The sequence below is a fragment of the Gorilla gorilla genome, chromosome 2 (assembly GCF_029281585.2).
Source record: "Gorilla gorilla gorilla isolate KB3781 chromosome 2, NHGRI_mGorGor1-v2.1_pri, whole genome shotgun sequence".
Classification (NCBI taxonomy): Eukaryota; Metazoa; Chordata; class Mammalia; order Primates; family Hominidae; genus Gorilla; species Gorilla gorilla.
Genome location: NC_086017.1, coordinates 160,897,712 through 160,919,787, shown reverse-complemented (window position 1 = coordinate 160,919,787; position 22,076 = coordinate 160,897,712). Strand labels below are relative to the sequence as shown.

General features: G+C 40.6%; 2 protein-coding genes and 1 non-coding gene across 4 annotated transcripts in view; 2 read left to right on the top strand and 1 right to left on the bottom strand.

Annotated features, from left to right (window-relative positions):
- Window positions 1–18,846, top strand: part of ANKUB1 (ankyrin repeat and ubiquitin domain containing 1) — a 31,917-nt gene extending 13,071 nt beyond the window's left edge. Inside the window, exons 4-6 of the mRNA XM_055382970.2 lie at window positions 9,309–9,423; window positions 11,882–12,820; window positions 18,462–18,846. Coding sequence (XP_055238945.1) covers window positions 9,309–9,423; window positions 11,882–12,820; window positions 18,462–18,591 — 1,184 coding nt within the window. The 3' untranslated portion in view covers window positions 18,592–18,846. The remainder of the gene's footprint in view (window positions 1–9,308; window positions 9,424–11,881; window positions 12,821–18,461) is intronic.
- Window positions 1–22,076, bottom strand: part of RNF13 (ring finger protein 13) — a 214,982-nt gene that overhangs the window by 187,259 nt on the left and 5,647 nt on the right. Inside the window, exon 2 of one of the 2 annotated variants that reach the window (XM_055382967.2) lies at window positions 13,326–13,488. The exons of the other annotated variant lie outside the window; for it this stretch is intronic. The gene's annotated coding sequence lies outside the window, so the exon portion shown is untranslated. The remainder of the gene's footprint in view (window positions 1–13,325; window positions 13,489–22,076) is intronic. 2 annotated transcript variants of the gene reach the window in all.
- LOC115934153 (U6 spliceosomal RNA) lies at window positions 879–982 on the top strand. Its single transcript, XR_004069987.1, has one exon. It is a non-coding gene; the product is annotated as a U6 spliceosomal RNA (small nuclear RNA).

Sequence of the window (22,076 nt, the reverse complement as noted above, 5' to 3'; positions counted from 1 at the left end):
CAACCATTATTGTTTTGAAGATTTACAATCAAAACCATTTCCAAATTAAATCTGAACAAATGGAGGCATTATTTCTAAATGGAAACCTCTGTAAGTTCAGTATGGATATGAATTACCAACATTTCATTCTTGGGTCTGGGTCTACAGACTAAGAAATAAGGAGGGTCTCATAGCCCTGTCAAGTCTTGTTCTCAAAGCAGATTCATTAATATCCTCAAGGTAGAAGAGCAAAACTCAGGCCACTTCATCTTCTTCTCTTTCAAAATGTACTTCAAGCATGTATAAATGCAAGTTCAAGTACATATTCTTTTTCCCGTTTTTAATGCAAGGTAGCATACGATACATGCTATTCTGAACCCTGCTTTGGGCAATTTCATCTTAAAATGTTGCTGATTATATTAAAATAATCTTTTTAACAATGCGACACCAATGCTATACTGGCTGAAAATCTGCGTTAGTGGAATAGTGTTTATACGTTATAGAAATTACAACCTCTCTCTAAATACTATACCTTGGCTGGGCATAGTGACTAGTGATTCATACCTCTAATGCTAGCACTTTTGGAGGCCAAGAGAGGGGGGATCACTTGAGCTCAGTAGTTCAAGACCAGCCTAGGCAACATAGTGAGATGCTCATCTGTACAAAAACAAAAACAAAAACAATAGCAGGATGTGGTGGTGCCCAGCTGCTTGGGAGGCTGAGGTAGGAGGATCACTTGGGCCAAGAGGTTAAGGCTACAGTGAGCTATGATCACACCACTGCACTCCAGCCTGGGTGACAGCAAGACCCTGTCTCGAAAAAAAAAAAAAAAAAATCTGTACTTCCAGGTCATGTCTGCAGTAGCCAAACATCAATAAGACAAACAAAAAAGGCTGTCAGATTTGTTTTAATCATACTAGAAAATGATTTGACGATACAGAGATGATTAACATGGCCCCTACCTGATGATGACACACAAGTTCATGAAGCATTTCACACTTTTTAAAAATGGTTAGAACCTTATAGAAATTGCTTGAAGTAAATGAATCCTTACTGACAATCAGCACAACCTTAGGTAACATTGTGTTGTAACATTGCAATGAAATTTGAGTTCTCCCAACATATACATAGGGCTTTGTAGGTATTGTTAGCTAAGTAGTTTTGCTTTATATAACTGCTAAATTTGCATTTATTGATACTTCTCCTGACTTTAGTATTTGCTTAGCATTATTCTTTCCTGTTATTTTAAATTAAGGCTCTCAAAACTTTGACATAATTTTTTTCCTTGTTTTTGATCAGGGGAAGTGAAGTTCTACAGTTTCTCCTCAGAGTACTTTGCTATAGTGCACACACCTGCTCTGCACGCTTGCTGGAGGCTGAACCCTGCCTAGAACATGATGGGGGCTTACATAAGGAAGGGCACACAGTGGCATTTGTCCCCAACCAACTGATAATCTAGTTATTTAATGAAGTACCAAAGGATGAAACAAAACTAGGATAAACTCTGGTTGACTACTCTTCAGGCTTACACTGTTCAGATTATAATGTGACGTTTTAAGCTGGAAGATAATTTGAATTGACCCAACCCCAACTTTTACAGACTTGAAAAAAAGCAAATCATCTTAATGATTAAATGACTTGCTCAGCGTGTGTCAAGGACAACATACCTACTCCTTAAAATGACCCTCTGGGAGTAGGAACTTTAGGAAATGAGGGTGTTCAGATATAAGGTTAAGGGTCTAAGCATGACCTGAGTAGGCTGTTTTGGCCACCATGAGGACACAGGGCATCAGAGGAGAGGCAAGGAAAGAAGAACCTCAAAGGGAAGGGAGGAAGGGCCATTTGGCCTGCTTCGTATGTTTCATACCTTTACCTAAAGCATAACTATTATTCCTTAAGCAGCCAGGTCACCTTTTTTAAAACTAGAAGGTAAAAAGAGTCCTTGATCAGCTTCTCTTACAGGACCTCTCTTTCTAGCCAATGAGTCATCCCTGCTGCTATCAGGAGTTGAACCTTGGCCCCTTTTCCACAGGCAGTGGAAAATCAGAAGAGTTTGGAGAAGCAGTCATGTCCAGGTTGAAAATCAAAGATTTAAGTAGCTCAATTAATCACTGTACATACTAGCTCATACAAACATTTGCAAAGCTGCCTCTGCACTCTGGGTGTTTACAGTAAAGTGATAGAAATGAGACATGTATACACACTCAGTTAAAATCCAGTAAGTCAGCTCAATGCAGGCTGAAGGCATGTAGGGAAGGCATTCTGGAGAAAGTGGGGCCGGAGCATACAAAGATGTGGGAACCATGGATCATCTGAGAGGAGGAAGGGAAGACATTCCAGGGAGGGACAGAAAGCAGGAGACTGTTCTGCAGAGTGGAGGAACCTTGCTGAGAGCACTGGGAAACACAGCCAAGGGCAGAAGGAGGAGGGTCTTAAGGTGAGGGAACAGAGCTCAGCCTTGCTGTGGCTGCAGCCAGAGCCATGCACCTTCTGGAACAGGAGTGTTTTTTGTTTTTTTGTTGTTGTTGTTTGTTTCTGAGTCGCAGTCTTGCCTGTTGCCAGGTTAGAGTGCAGTGGCACGATCTCAGCCTACTGCAACCTCCACCTCCCGGGTTCAAGCGATTCCCCTGCCTCAGCCTCCTGAGTAGCTGGGACTACAGGCACGCGCCACCACTCCCAGCTAATGTTTTGTATTTTAGTAGAGACGGGGTTTCACCCTGTTGGCCAGGATGGTCTCCATCTCCTGACCTTGTGATCTGCCCGCCTTGGCCTCCCAAAGTGCTGGGATTACAGGCATGAGCCACCACACCCGGCCTAGAACAGGAGTGTTTTAGGAGAGGTTTAATCTGGTAGCAAGCAATATGAAATATAGAAAGGAGTGAGGAAAGCCTGCAGGCAGGGTGATACACTAACTGGCATGTTTGATAATCCCAGTATTAATTAGGTCCATTAGCAGTGGAAGAGACAAATCTGTGAAACACAGAAGGCAGAACAGGACAGAACATCATGCTAGATCACTTTTTTTTTGAGACAGGGTCTCACTCCATCACCCAGGCTGGAGTGCAGTGGCACAACCTCAGCTTACTGCAACCGCTGCCTCCTGGATTTGAGTGATTCTCTCACCTCAGCCTCCTGAGTAGCTGGGACTACAGGTGCATCCCACCATGCCTGGCTAATTTGTGTGTGTGTGTGTGTATTTTTAATAGAGACAGGGTTTCACCATGTTGGCCAGGCTGGTCTCAAACTCCTGACCTCAAGTGATCCACCCACCTTGGCCTCCCAAAGTGCTGGGATTACAGGAGTGAGCTACTGCACCTGGCCCTAGACCACATTTAAGTAGAGGAAAGAATCAAAGCTCTCACACTAGGACAGTGGTGGGGAAATTGAGGAAAGGAGCTATTTTCTGGGTTTTAAGCTTTAGATATGAGGAAACTCAGAGAGTACTTTTTTTTAAAAAAAGTTACTCAGCTTGTCAGTTAGTGGCAAAGCTGTAAGTACAACTGAAGTTTTCTAATTTCCCTTTACTGCAAACATGGAGCTAGTGCTTGAGTGACGGTTTGGGTTAGCAGATACTGATCCTGCTCATGTAGGTGGAGACCAAGCCCTATGAGGGGTACATTCCTCAGAGAGTAAATATAGAGAGGAACGTCTTAAGGGCCAATGGCTGGCACTCAGGACATGCTGAGGTCAAGGCAAGCACACGGAAGAGTCAAAAAATGAGGCATGGAAAGCTGTCAGAGTCAGGAGGAGAACTGGAACTTTGTATTGTAACAGATGATGAGACTGTTTTCAAGATGCTGGTAAAAGTCCAAAGACACTTCTGAGATAAAAAAGCTTTGGATTTGCTTTAAAGGTCTTTGGTGGGCTCAGAGAGAGCAGCTTTAATAAAGGAGATGGAGAAAGAAAGATTTTAGGGATTAAGAAGAAGATGAGTAATGAAGGGATAAGGGAATTCTGGTGGTAGAATACCTAATGACTAACTTATCATAAATCTATCATGATAAGTATATCTTAATATGTGTGATTTTGTGACTTGAGGCTTAGTGACACATCACACAGGTCCAATACATACATATACATGCACACACACACACGCACACACACACCTAGTCTTACATCAACCTATATGGTACCAGATATTCATTTTAGACCTGCTTCTAGCTCTGAAATCACTGCCCTGGCTTTTGCTTTCCTCTTTCTGATCCACATGCTTATCTGCTTGTTATTCTGTTTTTATTTCACATACATTCATAAACTGGCATTCATCCTTTCTGAAACAAGGAGTACCTAAACAAATGAGTGAATGAATTAATGCCTTTCTTTACAGATGATACCAATTGGTACTCTTCACTATAAACACCTCATAGGATATATTCATGGCTGCCTGGGCACATTGCACCGGAGAAACCATTCCAGGAGCAGGGTTGTGTCAGCTCAGATCCTGAAATCTGAGCTGGCTCCAGGGTCCTTTTACTAACCTTTAGGCTCATGGAGACCTATGGTGCCATTTTAATTCCTTTTATTGATGAGAAAACTGAAGTTCAGAGAAGTTAAGTGATCTGATCAAGGTTACACTGCTAATAAATGATAATCATACACCCAGGACTGGGTTCTTTCCAACAATTTATACTGCCAAACCAGTATGCTTTTATTGATGGCCTTTAAGTTCTAATCAATGTTTTATTTTGTTTCTTCCATCACAGGAAGCTCAAACCAGAGAAACAACTTCCATATTCAGGAAGAAAAAGTCCAAATCAGATAGGCATATGTTGACTCCTGGGGTATGAATGAGGAATCCAGAAACTTGGGAGTCAGGGGCCACATGTGGCAAGGTTGAAGATGATTGCCTAAATAGGCACTGTTGCTCCCACCTGCTGTCCTGTGTGGCCTAGACATAGTAGATACGTTTGCAAACACAGAATGGACAGATCCAGGTTTTGTAAAGTTAATACAATTTTGTGGGCCCTCTTTTTAAAAATCCAAAACTAAGACAAGAAAATTAGAAGGCTCTATAGAAGGTAGTGAGGGGCCCTAAAGCTTATTAGTTTTCCTCTGTCTTCAGTAATAGGTTTTAGTTGTATTTTCCGGAGCAATATAGCGTTTTTCAAGTAAATTTCTATTTCCCAACAGAATTCCTAAGCTTATGAAGGAATTTAATATCTGACAAAGAGGGCATTACAAAGCAACAGGGGTGAAAGGATAATCTAATAAACAGTGCTGGCTGACTTGCTTAGAAATTCTCTGGATATTCAAAAGCTGAGCATTATCAGGACTGTTTCATTGCAAGGAACTGAATTGATGGTTATAACACCCGTAATATTTGCTACCAGACAGGGAATTAAAATGAAACAAAATACAGGGCCTGATGGAGGTGCCCCACCAATGTTAAGGAGATTTAAATCGTACAGTCCTCTCTGTAGTTTTCAGAATCAGGTCTCATTCAGCAGTAGGCAGGAGGGCTAGAGAGAGCTGAGACTCTGAGGATAGGCAACCATCTGGAGAACAGGTAGGCCAGGAAAATCCCATCTATAGACATCTAGCAGGGGAAGGTTAGCCTCAAATAAGTCCTTCTGGTGGAAGGCCTGGAATAGGCAGGTCAGTCTGCAGCTGTCAGTTGGTAAGGCCGAGGAAGGCAGAGGGTGACCCTCAGGGAGATCCATCAGGGACCTGGTGAGTGAACCACAGCACCAAGGTAGTGAATGAATGAATGAATGAATGACAAAAGAGGCAGGAAACTAGATAAGCTGATGTTGACATCAGAGGCTCTGACAACATGTGACAGAAATCTAACCCCAGAGATTAGGATTTAGAGTAGGAAATTCAGAAATGAAATCTTAGTCTTAAACCCAAAAAGTGGGGTAGAATATTGGGATTCACAATATAGGGCACAAAGTAGGGACTTGCTCAGGAGGAACAGAAGTGACTAGAATATCTGACCAGGATGAACAGGAACACTGACTTCCTACCAACCCTCTGAGGTACTGACCTACATCTTTTTCAGTTTTTGTAGAGATGGGGTCTCGCTGTGTTGCTCAGGCTGGTAAACTCCTGGCCTCAAGCAATCCTCCCACCCAAAGTGCTGGGAATACAGGTGTGAGCCACTGCACTAGGCCCCTGGCCTAAATCTTAATAAATTCCCTCCTATGGGAATTAAGGTTGTTCTCTGGACCTGGGGCTGGCTGGTCCTTCAAATGGAGACTGCGTAGCCTCGGCTGTGGAGGACTAAGGAGGCTGCAGTATGGGGCCAGGCTAAAGCTTTCTACTGCTCATTTGGGAGTGATTTTCACAATAAACTAAAAACATAGATCATTTCAGCAGGAGATAAAATAAATGCACTTGGAGCAGTGTTTAAAGTCCTTTGTTTCCAGTGCATGAGAATTAAACATTTTATGAGAAAGTTTAAGTACAGCAAGAAGCTTTAGAGAAAATTAATCTAGTGTAGCAAGTATGGTCCGTATTTTGGAAAATGTTTATCAAGGTATTTCTACAGAATAGCTGCAGGACCACTACTTTATGTCTACAGAATAATTCCAGAATTCTCCAGCAAGGAGAGTAAACTCTCCTAGCTGAGGCCCGAGTTATGAGGATCAAGGCAGGTGAGGAGGATGAGGGTAGTAACGCAGGTCAGGCCTGTGAGTAAACAAGTATGCAAATAGGAATCAACTCACAAAGAATAGCAAGTCCAAGTTCAAGAAATTCAAACCAGAGTAAGGAGTAACAGAGGAAGAGCCCCATTTCAAGATTACAGGTTATAACATAGAATGACCAATAAGGGAGGGACTGGCAGGGAGATATCCTTTGTCGTGTTCGTGTAGAGAGGAGGCAAGAAGGAAAAGAGAGGGGAAGCAGAAAGGAAAGAAAGAGAAAGGCAACTGAAAGGGGGAGACTCTCTAGGAATTAGAAAGAATCCTAAAGACACATTCCAGGAAATTCTGGAAATTCCCAGCTGGCTGAGAAGCCTCAGGCAATTCATGTATCTCTGAACCTCAGCTTCCTAGTCTATAAAAGGGGGCTGCTGAGTAGGCTGGTCTTTTAAGATCTATCTTCACCATTCTGTGATTCTAAGATTACTGGTGCTCTGAAATCTCAGCCAACAAAGATAAGCACAGTTTAGACACCACCAAGGCCAGAAACAGCCTGGTGTGCACAGGGAAGTGCAGGCCAACCTGCTCGGTTAGGAGGGCAGAGCATGGCCAGAAGAAGTTTGGGAGTCCAGCAGAACTTCATTCAACAAATACTTACGGAGTGTCCACCATAAGCCAGGGACCACTGTGGAAAGCAGGCACAGTGGCAGTGTCCCCACCCTCCTGAAGCTTGGATCTCAGTGGAGGAGGCAAACACCATCAAGCAAACAGAAAAATATCTCATTTTAAGCAGAGGTTAAGAGCTACGAAGTAAAACAAGGCAGGATAATGGAATAAAGAATGATGCAGTAAACTGATGAGAGGCTATTTAGATAGCTGGTCAGAAAAGAAGACGACATTGAGCAGAGACCTGAATAAAGAAGGGAAGGCTGCTGGGAGCTTCTCAAAGTAGATTTAGGTGAAAGATTATCTAGGCCTGAAATAGAGCAGGACTGGTTGAGATGGAGGCAAGGAAACAGAGTTCTTCAATATTGATCAGGTAAACTTGTCAGGCCTAAGCAACCGTTTAGATGTAGGACATGAAAAAATGAGAAGGATGCTGGGCGCAATGGCTCACACCTGTAATCCCAGCACTGTGGGAGGCCAAGGCGGATGGATCGTTTGAAGTTAGGAGTTCGAGACTAGCCTGACCAACATGGTGAAACCCCTTCTCTACTAAACATACAAAAAAATTTAGCTGAGCATGGTGGCCTGTAATCCAGCTACTTGAGAGGGTGAGGCAGGAGCATCGCTTGAGCCTGGGAGGCAGAGGTTGCAGCGAGCCAAGATTGTGCCACTGCACCCCAGCCTGGGCGACAGAGCAAGACTCCGTCTCAAAAAAAAGAAAAAAAAAAGGAAGGATGGAGGAAAACTCTCTAATATATGGCTTAGGTAGCAAAATAGATGTACCACTCACTGAGAAAAAGAAATGCAGGAGAAAAAGCAGGTTGGGTGAAAGATAATGAGTGGTCTTTTAGAATGATGGGGTTGTAGTGCAATCCCTCCTTTGGTAATATCACCAGCAGGGGGAGTCTGGAGCTGGAGCAGAGGCTGGGCTGGAGATTGGGACTTGGGAATGAGTGACACCTGGGTGGTCAATGAAGCTATCATCACCACTAAGATTGACAATTAATCAGCCATCAAGTATTTAGTGAGCACCTACCAAGTGTCAGGCTATACGGCAAGTCGTGAAGGAATTTTCTTCTTAATGGGAGCATGAAAAAAAAATCTTCAAGCAAGTAAAATGATTTCAAGTACTGATGACAGGGGCAATAAAGAAGTTAAAATAAAGTCATGGGATACAAAGTAATGAAGGTGAGGAGGTAGTGATGGCAGAGATTGCTTTAGCTATGGTTGAAGTGAAAACTGAATAAAAAGGACACAGTCCTGTGAAAATCTGATGAAGATCCTTTCAATCAAAAAATTGGAAGTCATTAGGTCCTGAGACGGGAGCAGACTTGGTGTGAGGACAGGTGAAAGGTCAAGGTGGCCATAATAAATGAATGAGGCAGAGTGAAGAGAGGTAAGTGAGCTAGGTTGGGTCACATAGGGAGAAGGCTGGGTTTAATCCCCAGGGGAACTTGCGTAAATTGAGAAGAGCGGAAGGCTGAGGAAAGATCCCTGGGAAACACCAGCCTGAAGGATAAAAGGAATGTGGTATCACAGAAAGGGTAGACTTTGGAGGAGCAAGTGATAAGTTCTCCAGCAGCAGTGAATTACTTTAATGTTTGTAACAGAGAACAGCTCCTGTTTCATAAAGGATAGAACAAGCAAATTAGCTGGTGAGCATCATTCCACTCCCTCACAGCCCGCTCATAAGCTAAAGGCCCCAGAAGACTGTTTGTCCTGCCACAGGTTCCTTAGTTTCCTCTTCCAATATAACGGCTTCAGTTTACATGGTAATATATACAGCAGCATTGAATCTATCTCCACAAGACTGTTTTAAGATAGCTGCAAAAAAATATTTCGGTGCTATACGCCATCATTGAGCAGATGAGAAAATGGTAATACACAGATGCCAAACAGCTTTTCCAAGCCAATAATGGCCTATGCTAAAAATACCATCCCTGTCTCCTTGTTCCAAGGTTATTTTTCATTTTGCATCTAGCTAAGCCTCTGTTTGGGGAAAGCTATCATTAGAAGTTTTATGGATTGTCAAACCACACTGCTGGACTGGAACCATAAACCACCTCTCTTGATCCACAGGCACAACACTTCGCTTGGACGTCTGGGATGGATGGAAGGAATTTCTCATGGGTTGTCTCCTTGGACAAAAACTTAAAGTCCAACGCTACTTATCAAAAGAAGGACCAGTACTCAAGTATGAGAAATTAATTTTAAATTAACTTAGCAAGTGCTGTGATTTTTACTAAACTTCCATCATACCTTGAGCCTGCAATTCACTCACTCTACAGCTGGGGTGCTGCTCTATGCCAGTTCCACTTAGTATGTCTCAACCAAATATTATTATTGACATATTTGTTGGGACAAAACAGCAGGGATGCCATCAGGACTTGCGATTCAGGTAGACTTTCCTCAGGAAATACAAACTACAATTAACCTTTGAACAATGCAGGGGTTAGGGAAGCCAACTCCCCACATAGTTGAAAATTCCCATATAACTTTTGACTTCCCCAAAACTTAGCTACTAATAGCCTACCATTGACCAGAAGCCTTACTGATAACACAGTCAATTAACACGTTGTGTATATGTATTATATACCATATTCTTACAATAAAGTAAGCTACAGAAAAGAAAATATTAAGAAAATCATAAGGAAAAGAAAATATATTTCCTAGTCATTAAGTGGATGTGGATCATCATAAAGGTCTTCAATCTTCAGGTTGAATAAGGCTGAGGGGGAGAAAGAGGAGAAGGGGTTTGTCTTGCTGTCTCAGGTGTGGCAGAGGTGGAAGAAAATCCCCAAACTGAACCCTGACAGTTCAAACTCATGTTGTTCAAAGGTCATTAAATGGTGATTAAATGGGTGACTTCGATTTGGTTTAGATATGAGACTTTCAGCAACATTTTTAAAGACTATCAGAATAAATACAGACAGTCCACAACTTATGATGGTTCAACTTAGATTTTTCAACTTACGATGGTGTAAAAGTGATATTAATTCAGTAGAAACCAAACTTCCAGTGCCCATAAAACCATTCTTTTTCATTTTCAGTACAGCATTCAACAAATTACAGGATATATTCAACAGTACATTATAATATAGGATTTGTGTTAGATGATTTTGCCCAACTGTATGCTAATTAAGGTAGGCTAGACTAAGATTTGATGTTCAGTAGATTAGGTGTATTAAATGCATTTTAGACTTATGATACTTTCAGCATATGATGGTTTTTATCAAGACGTAACCCTATAATAAGTCAAAGGACGTCTGTATCCTGCCAATTTCACATTCAGTTATTCTTTAAGAAAACACTTGTTAATTGGCTGAAAACATTGGCCACGTCTTCCTAAGCTCACATGTAATTTTTCAAACTGCATTTATTACCAGCATTCACACTTTTGCTATACATAAAGTGTAATGGGTATAGCTGGGGCAGGAGGAGGGTTGGTTAAGAGAGGCAGGCGGTCATTTTAATGTGTTAATACAGCCATCAGCTTCTCAAATACATAAATTGCACTAATCTGTAGGTTTAATAGTACTTTAGAAAAGTGCCCCCTCGTGGGTGATTTAATCATGTTTTGCAGAAGCCAACACACCAGGAGGTCTGAGGCTCCGTGAAGTGATGGATTAGAAGAGCAGCTTTTACAATTTTATAAAATATTCTAATATTTTACACTAATTTCTATTGTGGGATAGTGATATTTCTTTTTCCATGTTCTGCATACAAAGAAATAGCTGTGTTGCTTTGTTACTTTTAATAGTGTATATTTATTTAATACTTTACGGCAGACACTGTGTTATATTTATTACCTCATTTTATGCTTGTAACAATTTGATGAGGCGGACACTTTTTAATCTTATTTTACACATGAGGAAACTAAGATCAGAAAACCTGCCCCATGTTGGCTGGACGCAGTGGTTCACACCTGTAATCCCATTACTTTGGGAGGCCAAGGTGGGCAGATCACTTGAGGTCAGGAGTTCGACACCAGCCTGGCCAACATAGCGAAACTCCTGTTTCTACAAAAAATACAAAAATTAGCCAGGTGTGGTGGCTCGTGCCTGTAATCCCAACTACTGAGGAGGCTGAGGCAGGAGAATTGCTTCAACTCAGGAGGTGGAGGTTGCAGTGAGCCAAGATTGCACCACTGCACTCCAGCCTGAGCAACAGAGCAAGACTCTGTCTGCGGAGGGGGCATGGAGGAAGAAAACCTGCCCCATGTCACACAAATAGCAAGGGCAGAACTGGGTATTGAATTGTAACAATTTAACTCTAGTGTTCATGTGCTTGACCATCTATACTTGACTTCATCTTTAAATAAAATCTAAGAGCTCAGAGAACGTACATGGTCAGACTTAAAAGCTCCTTGTATTTCCCCATGCATGATATTTTTCCTGAGGATTTAATTTTTATAAGAAAGATGACCACTTCAAGGAAACTATTTACACGTGCATAGTAGGATAATGTGTATAAGCAGGACTTGTGCAGTTTAACCTGTATGTCACTATATGCCTTTTCTAAAAATATTTTAAGGTAAAAGTTAAGAAGAAATAAACATTCAACTAGAATATTTCATGAGCATTTAGTGTAACTACATTTGTCTGTTTGCTGATTTTCTAAACACCCCCTCCCCACTTGTTTCACTCATTTAGGTATCAGAAAAGGGTAGCCCTGTACATTGCTGCTTTTTGTGGGTACATTGAACTCACTGAATGGGCCCTGAAACAGGGTGCGCGGCCCCACGAGGCAGTCGGTGTTCACCCCTATCGAGCATGGTGCCATGAAGCCCTTCATGCAGATGTCTCTAAATGCCCCATTCATGCAGCTGCAGAAGCAGGCCAACTGTTGATTCTGAGGGCCTTTGTCAACTGCAGTGTGCTGTGCCTGGAATGCAAAAATGCAGCAGGACAAACTCCCCTGACCATTGTGTTCAAACACAAGCATAAAGACTGTGTATTATATTTGCTCAGTAAAATGTGGTCCACAGTTTCTTTTCCAAAAATTTCAGTCCCAATGAGGATTTATATTAAAATAAAACAATGGATCCTCAGAGCTCAGAGTCACAGTCTTCATAAAAGCCAGTTTTGTGGAGCAAGGGTCTTTGGGGCAAAAGTTGGAGACACTGTGATGGTGGATGGTTTCACCAAACCAAAAATGACCTCCAAGAGCTGGCATAAGGCTGGGAACAGCGACTCACAAAGCATCGTGTTCAAGATACCATCTCTCAGCAAACAAACTGCAAGCAGCAAACCTGTCAATCCTTTGGCAATTTCACAGCCGGACACAAGAAAACAAGCCCTCAAATTTCATCCACTGGTGAATGCAAGTACATTCTCTGAATTACAAAAACATAAACAACAAAATCAGAAAAAAATTACTGCCACAGCTAGGAAAAAAGAAAAGCTCATAAAAAACAGATATCTTCCCCAAGTCCCCCTCCCTCCAGTTTCAAGAGTGGGATATTCACATCCATCGTTTTTCTATGCAACACCCAGTGCTGACTTTTTACTGAAGTCCTCCTTCTCATCTTTCTTAGAGCACAGTGGGAAGACTCCAAGGGAGAACGCAATCTACTGCTTAGCTGCGGCAAGGTAATGTTCTCCCCTTAAACATACAAACAGCAAACCTTTTATAAGGAAGGTCCAGGATAAGGAATGGTCCATAATGCCCTACTATGCCACTGAAAGTAATACAAGTTGTTCCAATGCATCAATACCCAGCTTCAAGGACCTCATCTTAGCCTCATGACTAGGACAAAATGAATTAATATTATTGGCCAATCCAATCTGTGCAGTACTTTACTCCTCAAACTTTCAGGAGGGAAAGAAACACAGTAGAAAGAATTGTATCAATTCTCAAGGTCCCTTACTGCTGCTGCTGCTGCTGCTGCTGCTTTTCTTTTTTCTTTTTGTTTGAGACAGGGTCTCGTTCTGTTGCCCAGGCTGGAGTGCAGTGGTGCTATCACAGCTCATTGCATTCTTGAATTCCTAGGCTCAAGCAATTCTCCCATCTCAGCCTTCCAAGTAGCTGGGACTACAGGCACATGCCACTATACCTGATTGATTTTTTTTTTTTTCTGTAGAGACGAGGACTCACCATGTTGCCCAGGTTGGTCTCAAACTCCTGGGCTCAAGCGATCCTCCCACCTTGGCCTCCCAAAGCGCTGGGATTACAGGCATGAACCACTGTGCCTAGCCTGCTAATGCTTCTTCTTTTTCCTCCTCTTCCACTTCTTTCTCTTCCTCTTCTTCTTCTAAAGCTAATAAAACATTAATTGTAATTAGAGGGGAAAGAGAGAAAACTGAAATATGGGAGGGACACATCAAAAGTGTCACAGAAAACTAAATGGTAATGAAAATGGGAGGAAAGAAAGGAACACATTAATGACAAATTGAATGATTAAAGACTTGAATTGACTTACTAGGCAAGATACACATATGGGGTGAGATCTGTATTGGACAGGGTGCTAGAATTGACATTAATATTTACAGTGAGTTAAAAGGTAATCCTTAGCACATCTAAAGAGATAAGAAAGTGTATCGGAATTAGATGTTTAAGGTACACAACTCTCTGATTAGAGCTCAGATCCCATCCATTACTTATGAGGTATTATTTGATGCAAATTTTACAGTTAGAAATATAGATTTACAAGCAACTTTTCCCTTTACTCAATATAATGAGAAGTAAAGAAAAAACAAGGATAGATTGTTTTACTTGCTTTTCTGTACTGGTCTTTAGCTCAGCTCAACTTTATTTCAGTTAGGTTGTTGCCACCTTGTGGTAAGAGTAATTTGGGCTGTAAAACGCAAAATTCAATATCCAACAGAGTGAGGTTGACAATAGAGGAAGACACTTAATAGCTTAATAGTCTCAATCTTCGTAATTTGTGAGATATCTCTGACTAGAATGTATAAAAAGAGATCACCAAAAATTCTGGAAATATACTAGGAAAATTATTAATTGAAAAAACTACATAGTCCATCTTAAAATAAGGCTGTAAACAAGAAAGGAAATATTGATTTGTTTTATCAACAGATACATGCTAAAAATGAGTTTATTTTTCAAACATTCAGTAAGTGTTTACTATAGCCCAGTGCTGTGCCCAGCAGAATGGAAATGTGCATGAAAAATCATCTGTTTTTAAGGTGTGTGTGTGTGTGTGTGTGTGTGTGTGTGTGTGTGTGTGGTTTTAGATGAGAAAAGCTGACAGTGTCTGTTGTTGTATACAGTGCTTTCTTGGGGAGGAAATGAGTTATGAAATATATAGTAAAATCCATAAGGACCACTAATCTCACATATATGGCTTGTTGAATTTTTATGTTTTCATACAAGCACTACTCAGATCAGATGCAAACTATTTCCAGCACCCCCTAAAATTTCCTTCATGCCCCTTGCCAGTCATGATCCTTCCCGGATGTAACTATTATTCTCATCTCTGTCACCGAAGATTACTTTAGCCTGTTCTTGAACTTCATATAAAGGGCACATATGGCATATACCTTTGATATTTTGCTTTTTTTGTTCAACACATTGCCTATAAGATTCATCAGTGTTTTTGCATGTATTGATTGTTCTTATTTCTATGTAGTATTCCATTTGTATGCAGTATTCCATATCCTAATTTATTTATCTATTTTCCTATTGATGGACATTTACATTGTTTCTAATTTAGGGGCTACTTTGAATAAAAATGCATGATTGTTCTAGCATATGAGTTTTGGTAGACATCTGCGTTCACGTCTCTTGACTCTATACCAAGGAATAGAATTGCCAGGTCATAGGATAAGTTTATGTTTAGCTTTAGTAAACATTTCAAAACACTTTTTAAAAGAGACTACACTACCAGTGTGCTTTTTTTTTGTAGCTACATTTCATAAGGATTGGAATTATTAATGAGTGGCAATTTCAAGGTCAAGAAAGAAATTTCTAGAGAAAACATTTTGTTAAAGTGTTATTCTGTGAAGGAAAGAGAGAGAGGAAAGAAGGAAAGAAAATAAGGAAGGAAGGAAAGAGAGAGAGAGAGAGGAAGAAAGAAGGAAGGAAGGAAAGAAAAAGAAAGAAAGAAAGAAGGAAGGAAGAAAGGAAAGAAAGAAAGAAAGAGGAAGGAAAGAGAGGAAGGGAAGAAGGGAGGAAAGGAGGGAGGGAGGAAGGAAGGAAGGGAGGGAGGAAGCGTGGGAGGGAAGGAAGGAAGGGAAAGGAAGGAAGGGGAGGGAAGGAAGGAAGAAAGGAAGGATGGAAGGAAGGGAGAGAGGGAGAGAGGGAGGGAGGGAAGGAAGGAAGGGAAAGGAAGGAAGGGATTAATGCAGAAGGGAGACCCATAGGGGGAGTGGTGGTCAGTCTGACCGCACATTTACTCTGGCAGTGTTACTCCTAGCAAATCCTCTTTCCATTTCTCTTTTCCCAATATTTTTCTCTTGCCTGTATTCACACCCTCCACTTCCCATCCATTTCTGCCCCCTTTCCACTGAATCTTTCCCAGGATCTGTTCCACCTTCCTTTGTTGGTGGGCTGTGGAAAGGAAGGAGAGATCTACAATCTCATGACCCTGCAGTCTTCTTGATCGAGTTCAAGTTCCTCATAGAAGTCACAAAAGCACTTACATCTACCTGAAGTAGACAGTCAAGGCAGGCAGTCAGGTGGTCTGAGCACCCCTCTAAATGACCAGTGCAGCTCTTGTACCACAAAGACACAAACATGAGGAATGGATGGACACTATCTTGATGGCTACATGCACCATCACCAAGCTGGTGTCATAGCCAGGAAATGGGGAAGAACCTAATGTAATCCTTCATGATGCTGACCCAGGGATCAGGTGGGTAAAGTGACCATCAGATGTTCCTGTTTTACAGAAAGGGGAGTCTCCCAAAGCAGACAAGTCATCTGGCATCATGTGAAAGTACTTGTTGGACCACATGTCATTCAGGAACTCCTACCTTTAGATTCATAAAACTAAACCTCTCAGGGTTGACTCCAAGATGGCATTATGCAGTTAACACAGATCAAGCGCTAATGTGGGTTTGGGTTGGTGAGTAAATGTGGCTGGTGTAGACAGTCACTGAGGCCAGAAGGTCACATAGAGTCTCACTCCTCAGCCTAGAAGTCAGTATAGGCTTGACACAGGTCAAAGAATATCTGTAAGGTGTGTCTAGAAAATAGCCTTCCTTATTGCTCATTGTCCAATTCCAGAGAGGTTTATGTGACCTGGGAGTCCAGTTAAGTAAAGATTCAAATGTAAGGGATTGATCCAGAAGGCTGAGAGTTTGAGTGGACTGAGAATAGATGATAATCTCAAATGTTATGAGCTTTGATGGGCTCTTGTACTCTGGATACAAGTACAGCTCTTTGTTTTTATTCTTTATTTAAAAAGGCATATCTTGTATGTTTTAATCACCTTTTGTATCTCCAGCACATAGAATAGTGCTTGCCATAGAGTAAGTGCTCAATACGCATCTTTTTCTTAAGGTAAACAGTTTTTGAATGAATGCAGAAAAGCCAGGTTTCAAATGCCAGGGAGAGAATCAGGATAGGCTCTGAGCCTAGGAAGAGCAAGGATATGCATCAGAACAGGAGAGGACTTCAAACTAAGTCTGGTGGGATACAGGGAAAGGCTGAAAGTGCCTGAATGATTTCTTTAAGACTTAACACCTAATTTTATGGGCTGCATGGATGGGTTAACTCAGTTTAGAGGGCACAGAAAGACACAGCCACTGAGGTAAAGCAAGAAGTTAATCTAGAACAAAGAAGTTGAATCAGGCAGACATGGACCTGGTTCAAATGTTGGAAACACTATGGTACTTTTATACAGGGTTACTCCTAATAGATTGAGTGAAAGCCTTTTAGAAATACCAAACTTTGCCAGACAACATGGGCAGAGGTGAGGTAAAGGATCCAGGCAGAGCTAGTAACATGGTCAAAGGCACTGTTTTGTGAAACAGCAAGCAAGAAATTGAATTTTCAGGAAGGTACGTGGATTTGCAAAAGTCATCCTAGGCAATAAGGAAGAACTGGCTGGAGATAAGACTGGCAAAGTAGACCGCATCTACACTAAGAAACATCTTGTGTGACCAAGTGAAGAGTTTTGCTTCTTATTGCCCCTTCCATGGGGTAGGAGGTAGGTGGGAAGCTCATAGAAGTTCTTTTTCTTGAAGTAAGTTACATAATCAGTTTTTGTTTGTTTTTGAAGACAAATCTGATAGAGATGTATGGAAGACTCGTTGGAAAGATGTGGAAAGACTATAGTAAATTTAGGAAGCTGCAAAAAGAGAAATAAGAGAAAATAAAGACCTGGACTAGAACAACAGTAGTTAGGGAAAAGAGAAAAGGCCAAATACACGAGATATTTCTGGGGAATAATCTACAAAATTTGGTCACTGACTGGGTGTGGAAATAGAGAAAGAAGAAATTTAGTTTCGTTTCTAGCTTTGGAGATGGTGAGGATAGCAAAATCGAAGTGTTAGAACAAGGAAACAGAAGTGGGACAAGTTTAGGAAGAAGATAAAGATATGTTAAATTAGAAGTATCTATGGGATAAATATTTTTATTTGTTAATTGGAGATATGCCACTTTTAAGAAAGGTCAAGGAGTCATGGATAAAAGAATTGAAACAGTGAGTAAATGAGGACTCCTAGGATGAGGGTGTAGAAAGAGAGGAGGACCAAAGATAGAATCTTGGAGGACCCCAACATTTAAGGGGATGTAAAACACCTCTGTATTAAATCACATTTGCATCCTACAAAGAGTAATCGTATTCAAATCTGCAAGTCTTTATTAGTATATAGCCAGAGAATAACTATCATAAAACATTAAGTTCCTCTGCATTTTAGTTAAAGACTATCAAAATACCTAATATCTTTTCAATTAAAAAATCCTCATGTGTGTTCGTAGGGGTAGAAAGTGGAGAAAAGAGAAGAGGCCAGGGAATATGTGATGTATAGGAATATCTAGAGAGGAGAGAGAAAAAGTTTCAACCCAGAGAATTCTACATGATATTGAGTGGCTTTCTGTTTCTAGTTGTGGATTCTAAGTTTTTAGTATTGCCTTGAGAAAATATCATTCTCACTGCATCACAGGGAACTTGTTTTAGAAAGATTACTGTTTCTATTTCACATCTACCTATGTGACAAGACAAACTAGCCCTAGCTAAGAAATCAACCTGAAGATTTCCATCCTTTTTCAGCTATGTATGCAGACAAGATCAGACCTCCTTACAAATTATATCTTGTTTTCTTGCAGTGCCTTTAAAGAGAAACGATGGCTTCAGCAGTTAGAAATAGCAAGAGTCCTGGCCAAAAAGAGCATTTCTAACTTGACTACCCGAGGAGGTCTGACAGCATGTGAAAACTCTCTAGAAATTGTGCTTTGAAAAGTCATGACAACCTCAGTTTGGACAAAGACCTGATCAAACAGAATGTCCAGTTCTAATGTTAACATTTCTAATAACAGTTCTAATGTTATCATCTCTAGCAACAGTTATAATGCCACATAACTTTTAATAGGATATTTAACACCATGTTTTCTCGGACTTCATCACACTAAGTGAAACTTTAGTGCTATTTTTGCATAAAGAATATGAGGAAGGATTCAGAAGAAACTTAGAATAGTAGTTGTCCACAGGGTAGGGGAGCTGAGACAATGGAAAACAAGGAAGTGAGAATTTTTACAGTTCTTTTGTTTTTTTTTCTTTTTTTTTCTAAAAAAATGTGTTTTGGTTTTTTAAGCCATATGAATGTAGAACATATTTAAAAATAAATAAAATTTTTAAATTCTATTTAAGGAAAGTTCTTAAGAAAGTTAACAAATACCATCCAGGTCTAAAGCTGATCTCAGACATCTTTTGAACTTCTGCTAAAACATTGCTTCCAATTAATTTTTTAAATTGAGTTAAAATTTACATGCAATGAATTGCATGAATCTTAAATGTAAGATTCAATGGGTTTGAAAAATATCCCAGTCAAAACATAGAACATTTTTGTTACCCCAGGAAGTTGCTTCAAGCTCCTAAGTCAATCCCAACTTCTTTAGGTAACTGCTATTCTGATTTCTAGCTCCGTAGATGAGATTTTCAAATCACTGGTATCATGCAGTTGTTCACTTTTGTGTCTGGGTTATTTTGCTCAACCTAATGTTTTAAGAATCATTTGCATCACTGCACATATCAGTAGTACATTCCTTTTTTTCTTTTTCTTTCTTTTTTTTTTTTTTTTTGAGACAGAGTGTTACTGTGTCATCCAGGCTGCAGTGCAGCAACACGATCTCAGCTCACTGTAACCTCCACCTCCCAGGTTTAAGCAATTCTCTGGCCTCAGCCTCCTGAGTAGGTGGGATTACAAGGGTGTGTCCCCACACCCTGAGTAGCTGGGATTACAAGCATATGTCACCACACCCAACTAATTTTTGTATTTTTAGTAGAGACAGGGTTTCACCATGTTGGCCAGGCTGGTCTCGAACTCCTGACCTCAACTGATCCACCTCCCTTGGCCTCCCAAAGTGCTGGAATTACAGGCATGAGCCACCATACCCAGCCATACATTCCTTTTTATTACTAAATAGTATTCGATTATATGGATGCAACATAATGCATGGTGTATGGACTGTATGGATGTTTGGGTTGCCTCCAGTTTTGACATATTATAAAAAAAGCTCTATGAACATTATTGTAAAAAGCATTTTTCTGGACATGCTTTCATTTCTTTTGGGTAAGTATCTAGGAGTAGAATTGTTGGATAATAGGGTGAATGTACATTTAACATTATGAGAAACTACCTAAGAGTTCTCCAAAGTGGCTTTATGATTTTTAACACTTTGACTAGCAATGTACAAGAGGTCTGGTGGCTTCACACACTTGGTGTCATCAGTGTTTTTTACCTTTAAGTCATTCTAGGGGGTTTGAAATGGCCTATCATTGTGGTTTAATTTGCATTTTCCTGATGACTATAATGCTGGATGCCTTTTCATGTGTTTATTGGCCATTTGTGTATCTTTTGTGAAGTATCAATGCAAATTTCTGCCTATTTAAAAAATTGGGTTATCTTTTAATTATTGGCTTGTTGGAGTTTTTGTATTTATGATACAAGTTCTTCATCAGATATATATAGATATAGATATATGGTGCTTATTATTCCCAGTCTGTGGGATCACCTTTTCATTTTATTAATAATGTTTTTTGATAAACAAAAATGTTTTAACTTTGATAAAGTAGAAGTTATCATTTTTTTCTTTTATGGTTCATGCTTTTTATTTCCTCTGTAAGAACTCTGCCTGGCCTGATGTGGTAGCTTATGCCTGTAATCCCAGCACTTTGGAAGGCTGAGGTGAGCGGATCACTTGAGGTCAGGAGTTTGATACCAGCCTGCCAACATTATGAAAACCTGTCTCTACTAAAAATACAAAAATTAGCCAGGCATGGTGGCGCATGCCTGTAATCCCAGCTTCTCAGGAGGCTGAGGCAGGAGAACCGCTTGGAACCAGGAGGCAGAGGTTGCAGTGACCCAAGATGGTGCCCCTACACTCCATCCTGGGCAACAGAGTGAGACTCTTATCTTAAAAAAAAGAACTCTGCCTACTCAAATGTAATGAAGATATTCTCTTATATTTTCTTCTAGAAGTTCAATAATTTTATGTTAGGTTTATAATCTATCTCAAATTTGTGTGAGTGATGTGTGGTAAGGGTTGGGATTAATTTTTGAAAAGACTTTCCTTTTCCTCACTGAATTACCTTAGCATCTCTGCTGAAAATCTCTGCTGAATCTCTGCTTAGCATCTCTGCTGAAAATCAATTGGCAATATAGGTACAGATCTATTTCCAGACTTTCTATTTTGTTCCATTGATTTATTTACTTGTCCTTATACTAATACTACACTGTCTTAATTACTATGTCTTAATTAGCCTTGAAATCAGGTAATATGTATCCTCCAACTTTGTTATTGTTTTTCAAGTTTGTTTTGGCTATTTTTAGTCCTTTGCATTTCCATATAAAATTTAAAATAAACTTGTCATTCTCTATTTTAAAAGCCTGTTGGGTTAGCCCAAGACTTAAGCCAATTCTCATACCTGGACACTCTTGTCCTTCAGTACATGGATGATTTACTTTTAGCCGCCCATTCAGAAACCTTGTGCCATCAAGCCACCCAAGCACTCTTAAATTTCCTTGCTACCTGTGGCTACAAGATTTCCAAACCAAAGGCTCAGCTCTGCTCACAGCAGGTTAAATACTTAGGGCTAAAATTATCCAAAGGTACCAGGGCCCTCAGCGAGGAACATATCCAGCCTATACTGGCTTATCCTCATCCCAAAACCCTAAAGCAACTAAGAGGGTTCCTTGGCATAACAGGTTTCTGCCGAATATGGATTCCCAGGTATGGCGAAATAGCCAGATCGTTATATACACTAATTAAGGAAACTCAGAAAGCCAATACCCGTTTAGTAAGATGGACACCTGAAGCAGAAGTGGCTTTCCAGGCACTAAAGAAGGCCCTAACCCAATCCCCAATGTTAAGCTTGCCATCTGGGCAAAACTTTTCTTTATATGTCACAGAAAAAACAGGAATAGCTCTAGGAGTCCTTACACAGGTACGAGGGACAAGCCTGCAACCTGTGGCATACCTGAGCAAGGAAACTGATGCACTGGCAAAGGGTTGGCCTCATTGTTTACAGGTAGTGGTGGCAGTAGCAGTCTTAGTATCTGAAGCAGTTAAAATAATACAGGGAAGAGATCTTACTGTGTGGACATCTCATGATGTGAACAGCATACTCACTGCTAAAGAAGACTTGTGGCTGTCAGACAACCATTTGCTTAAATATCGGGCTCTATTACTTGAAAGGCCAGTGCTGCGACTGCACACCTGTAC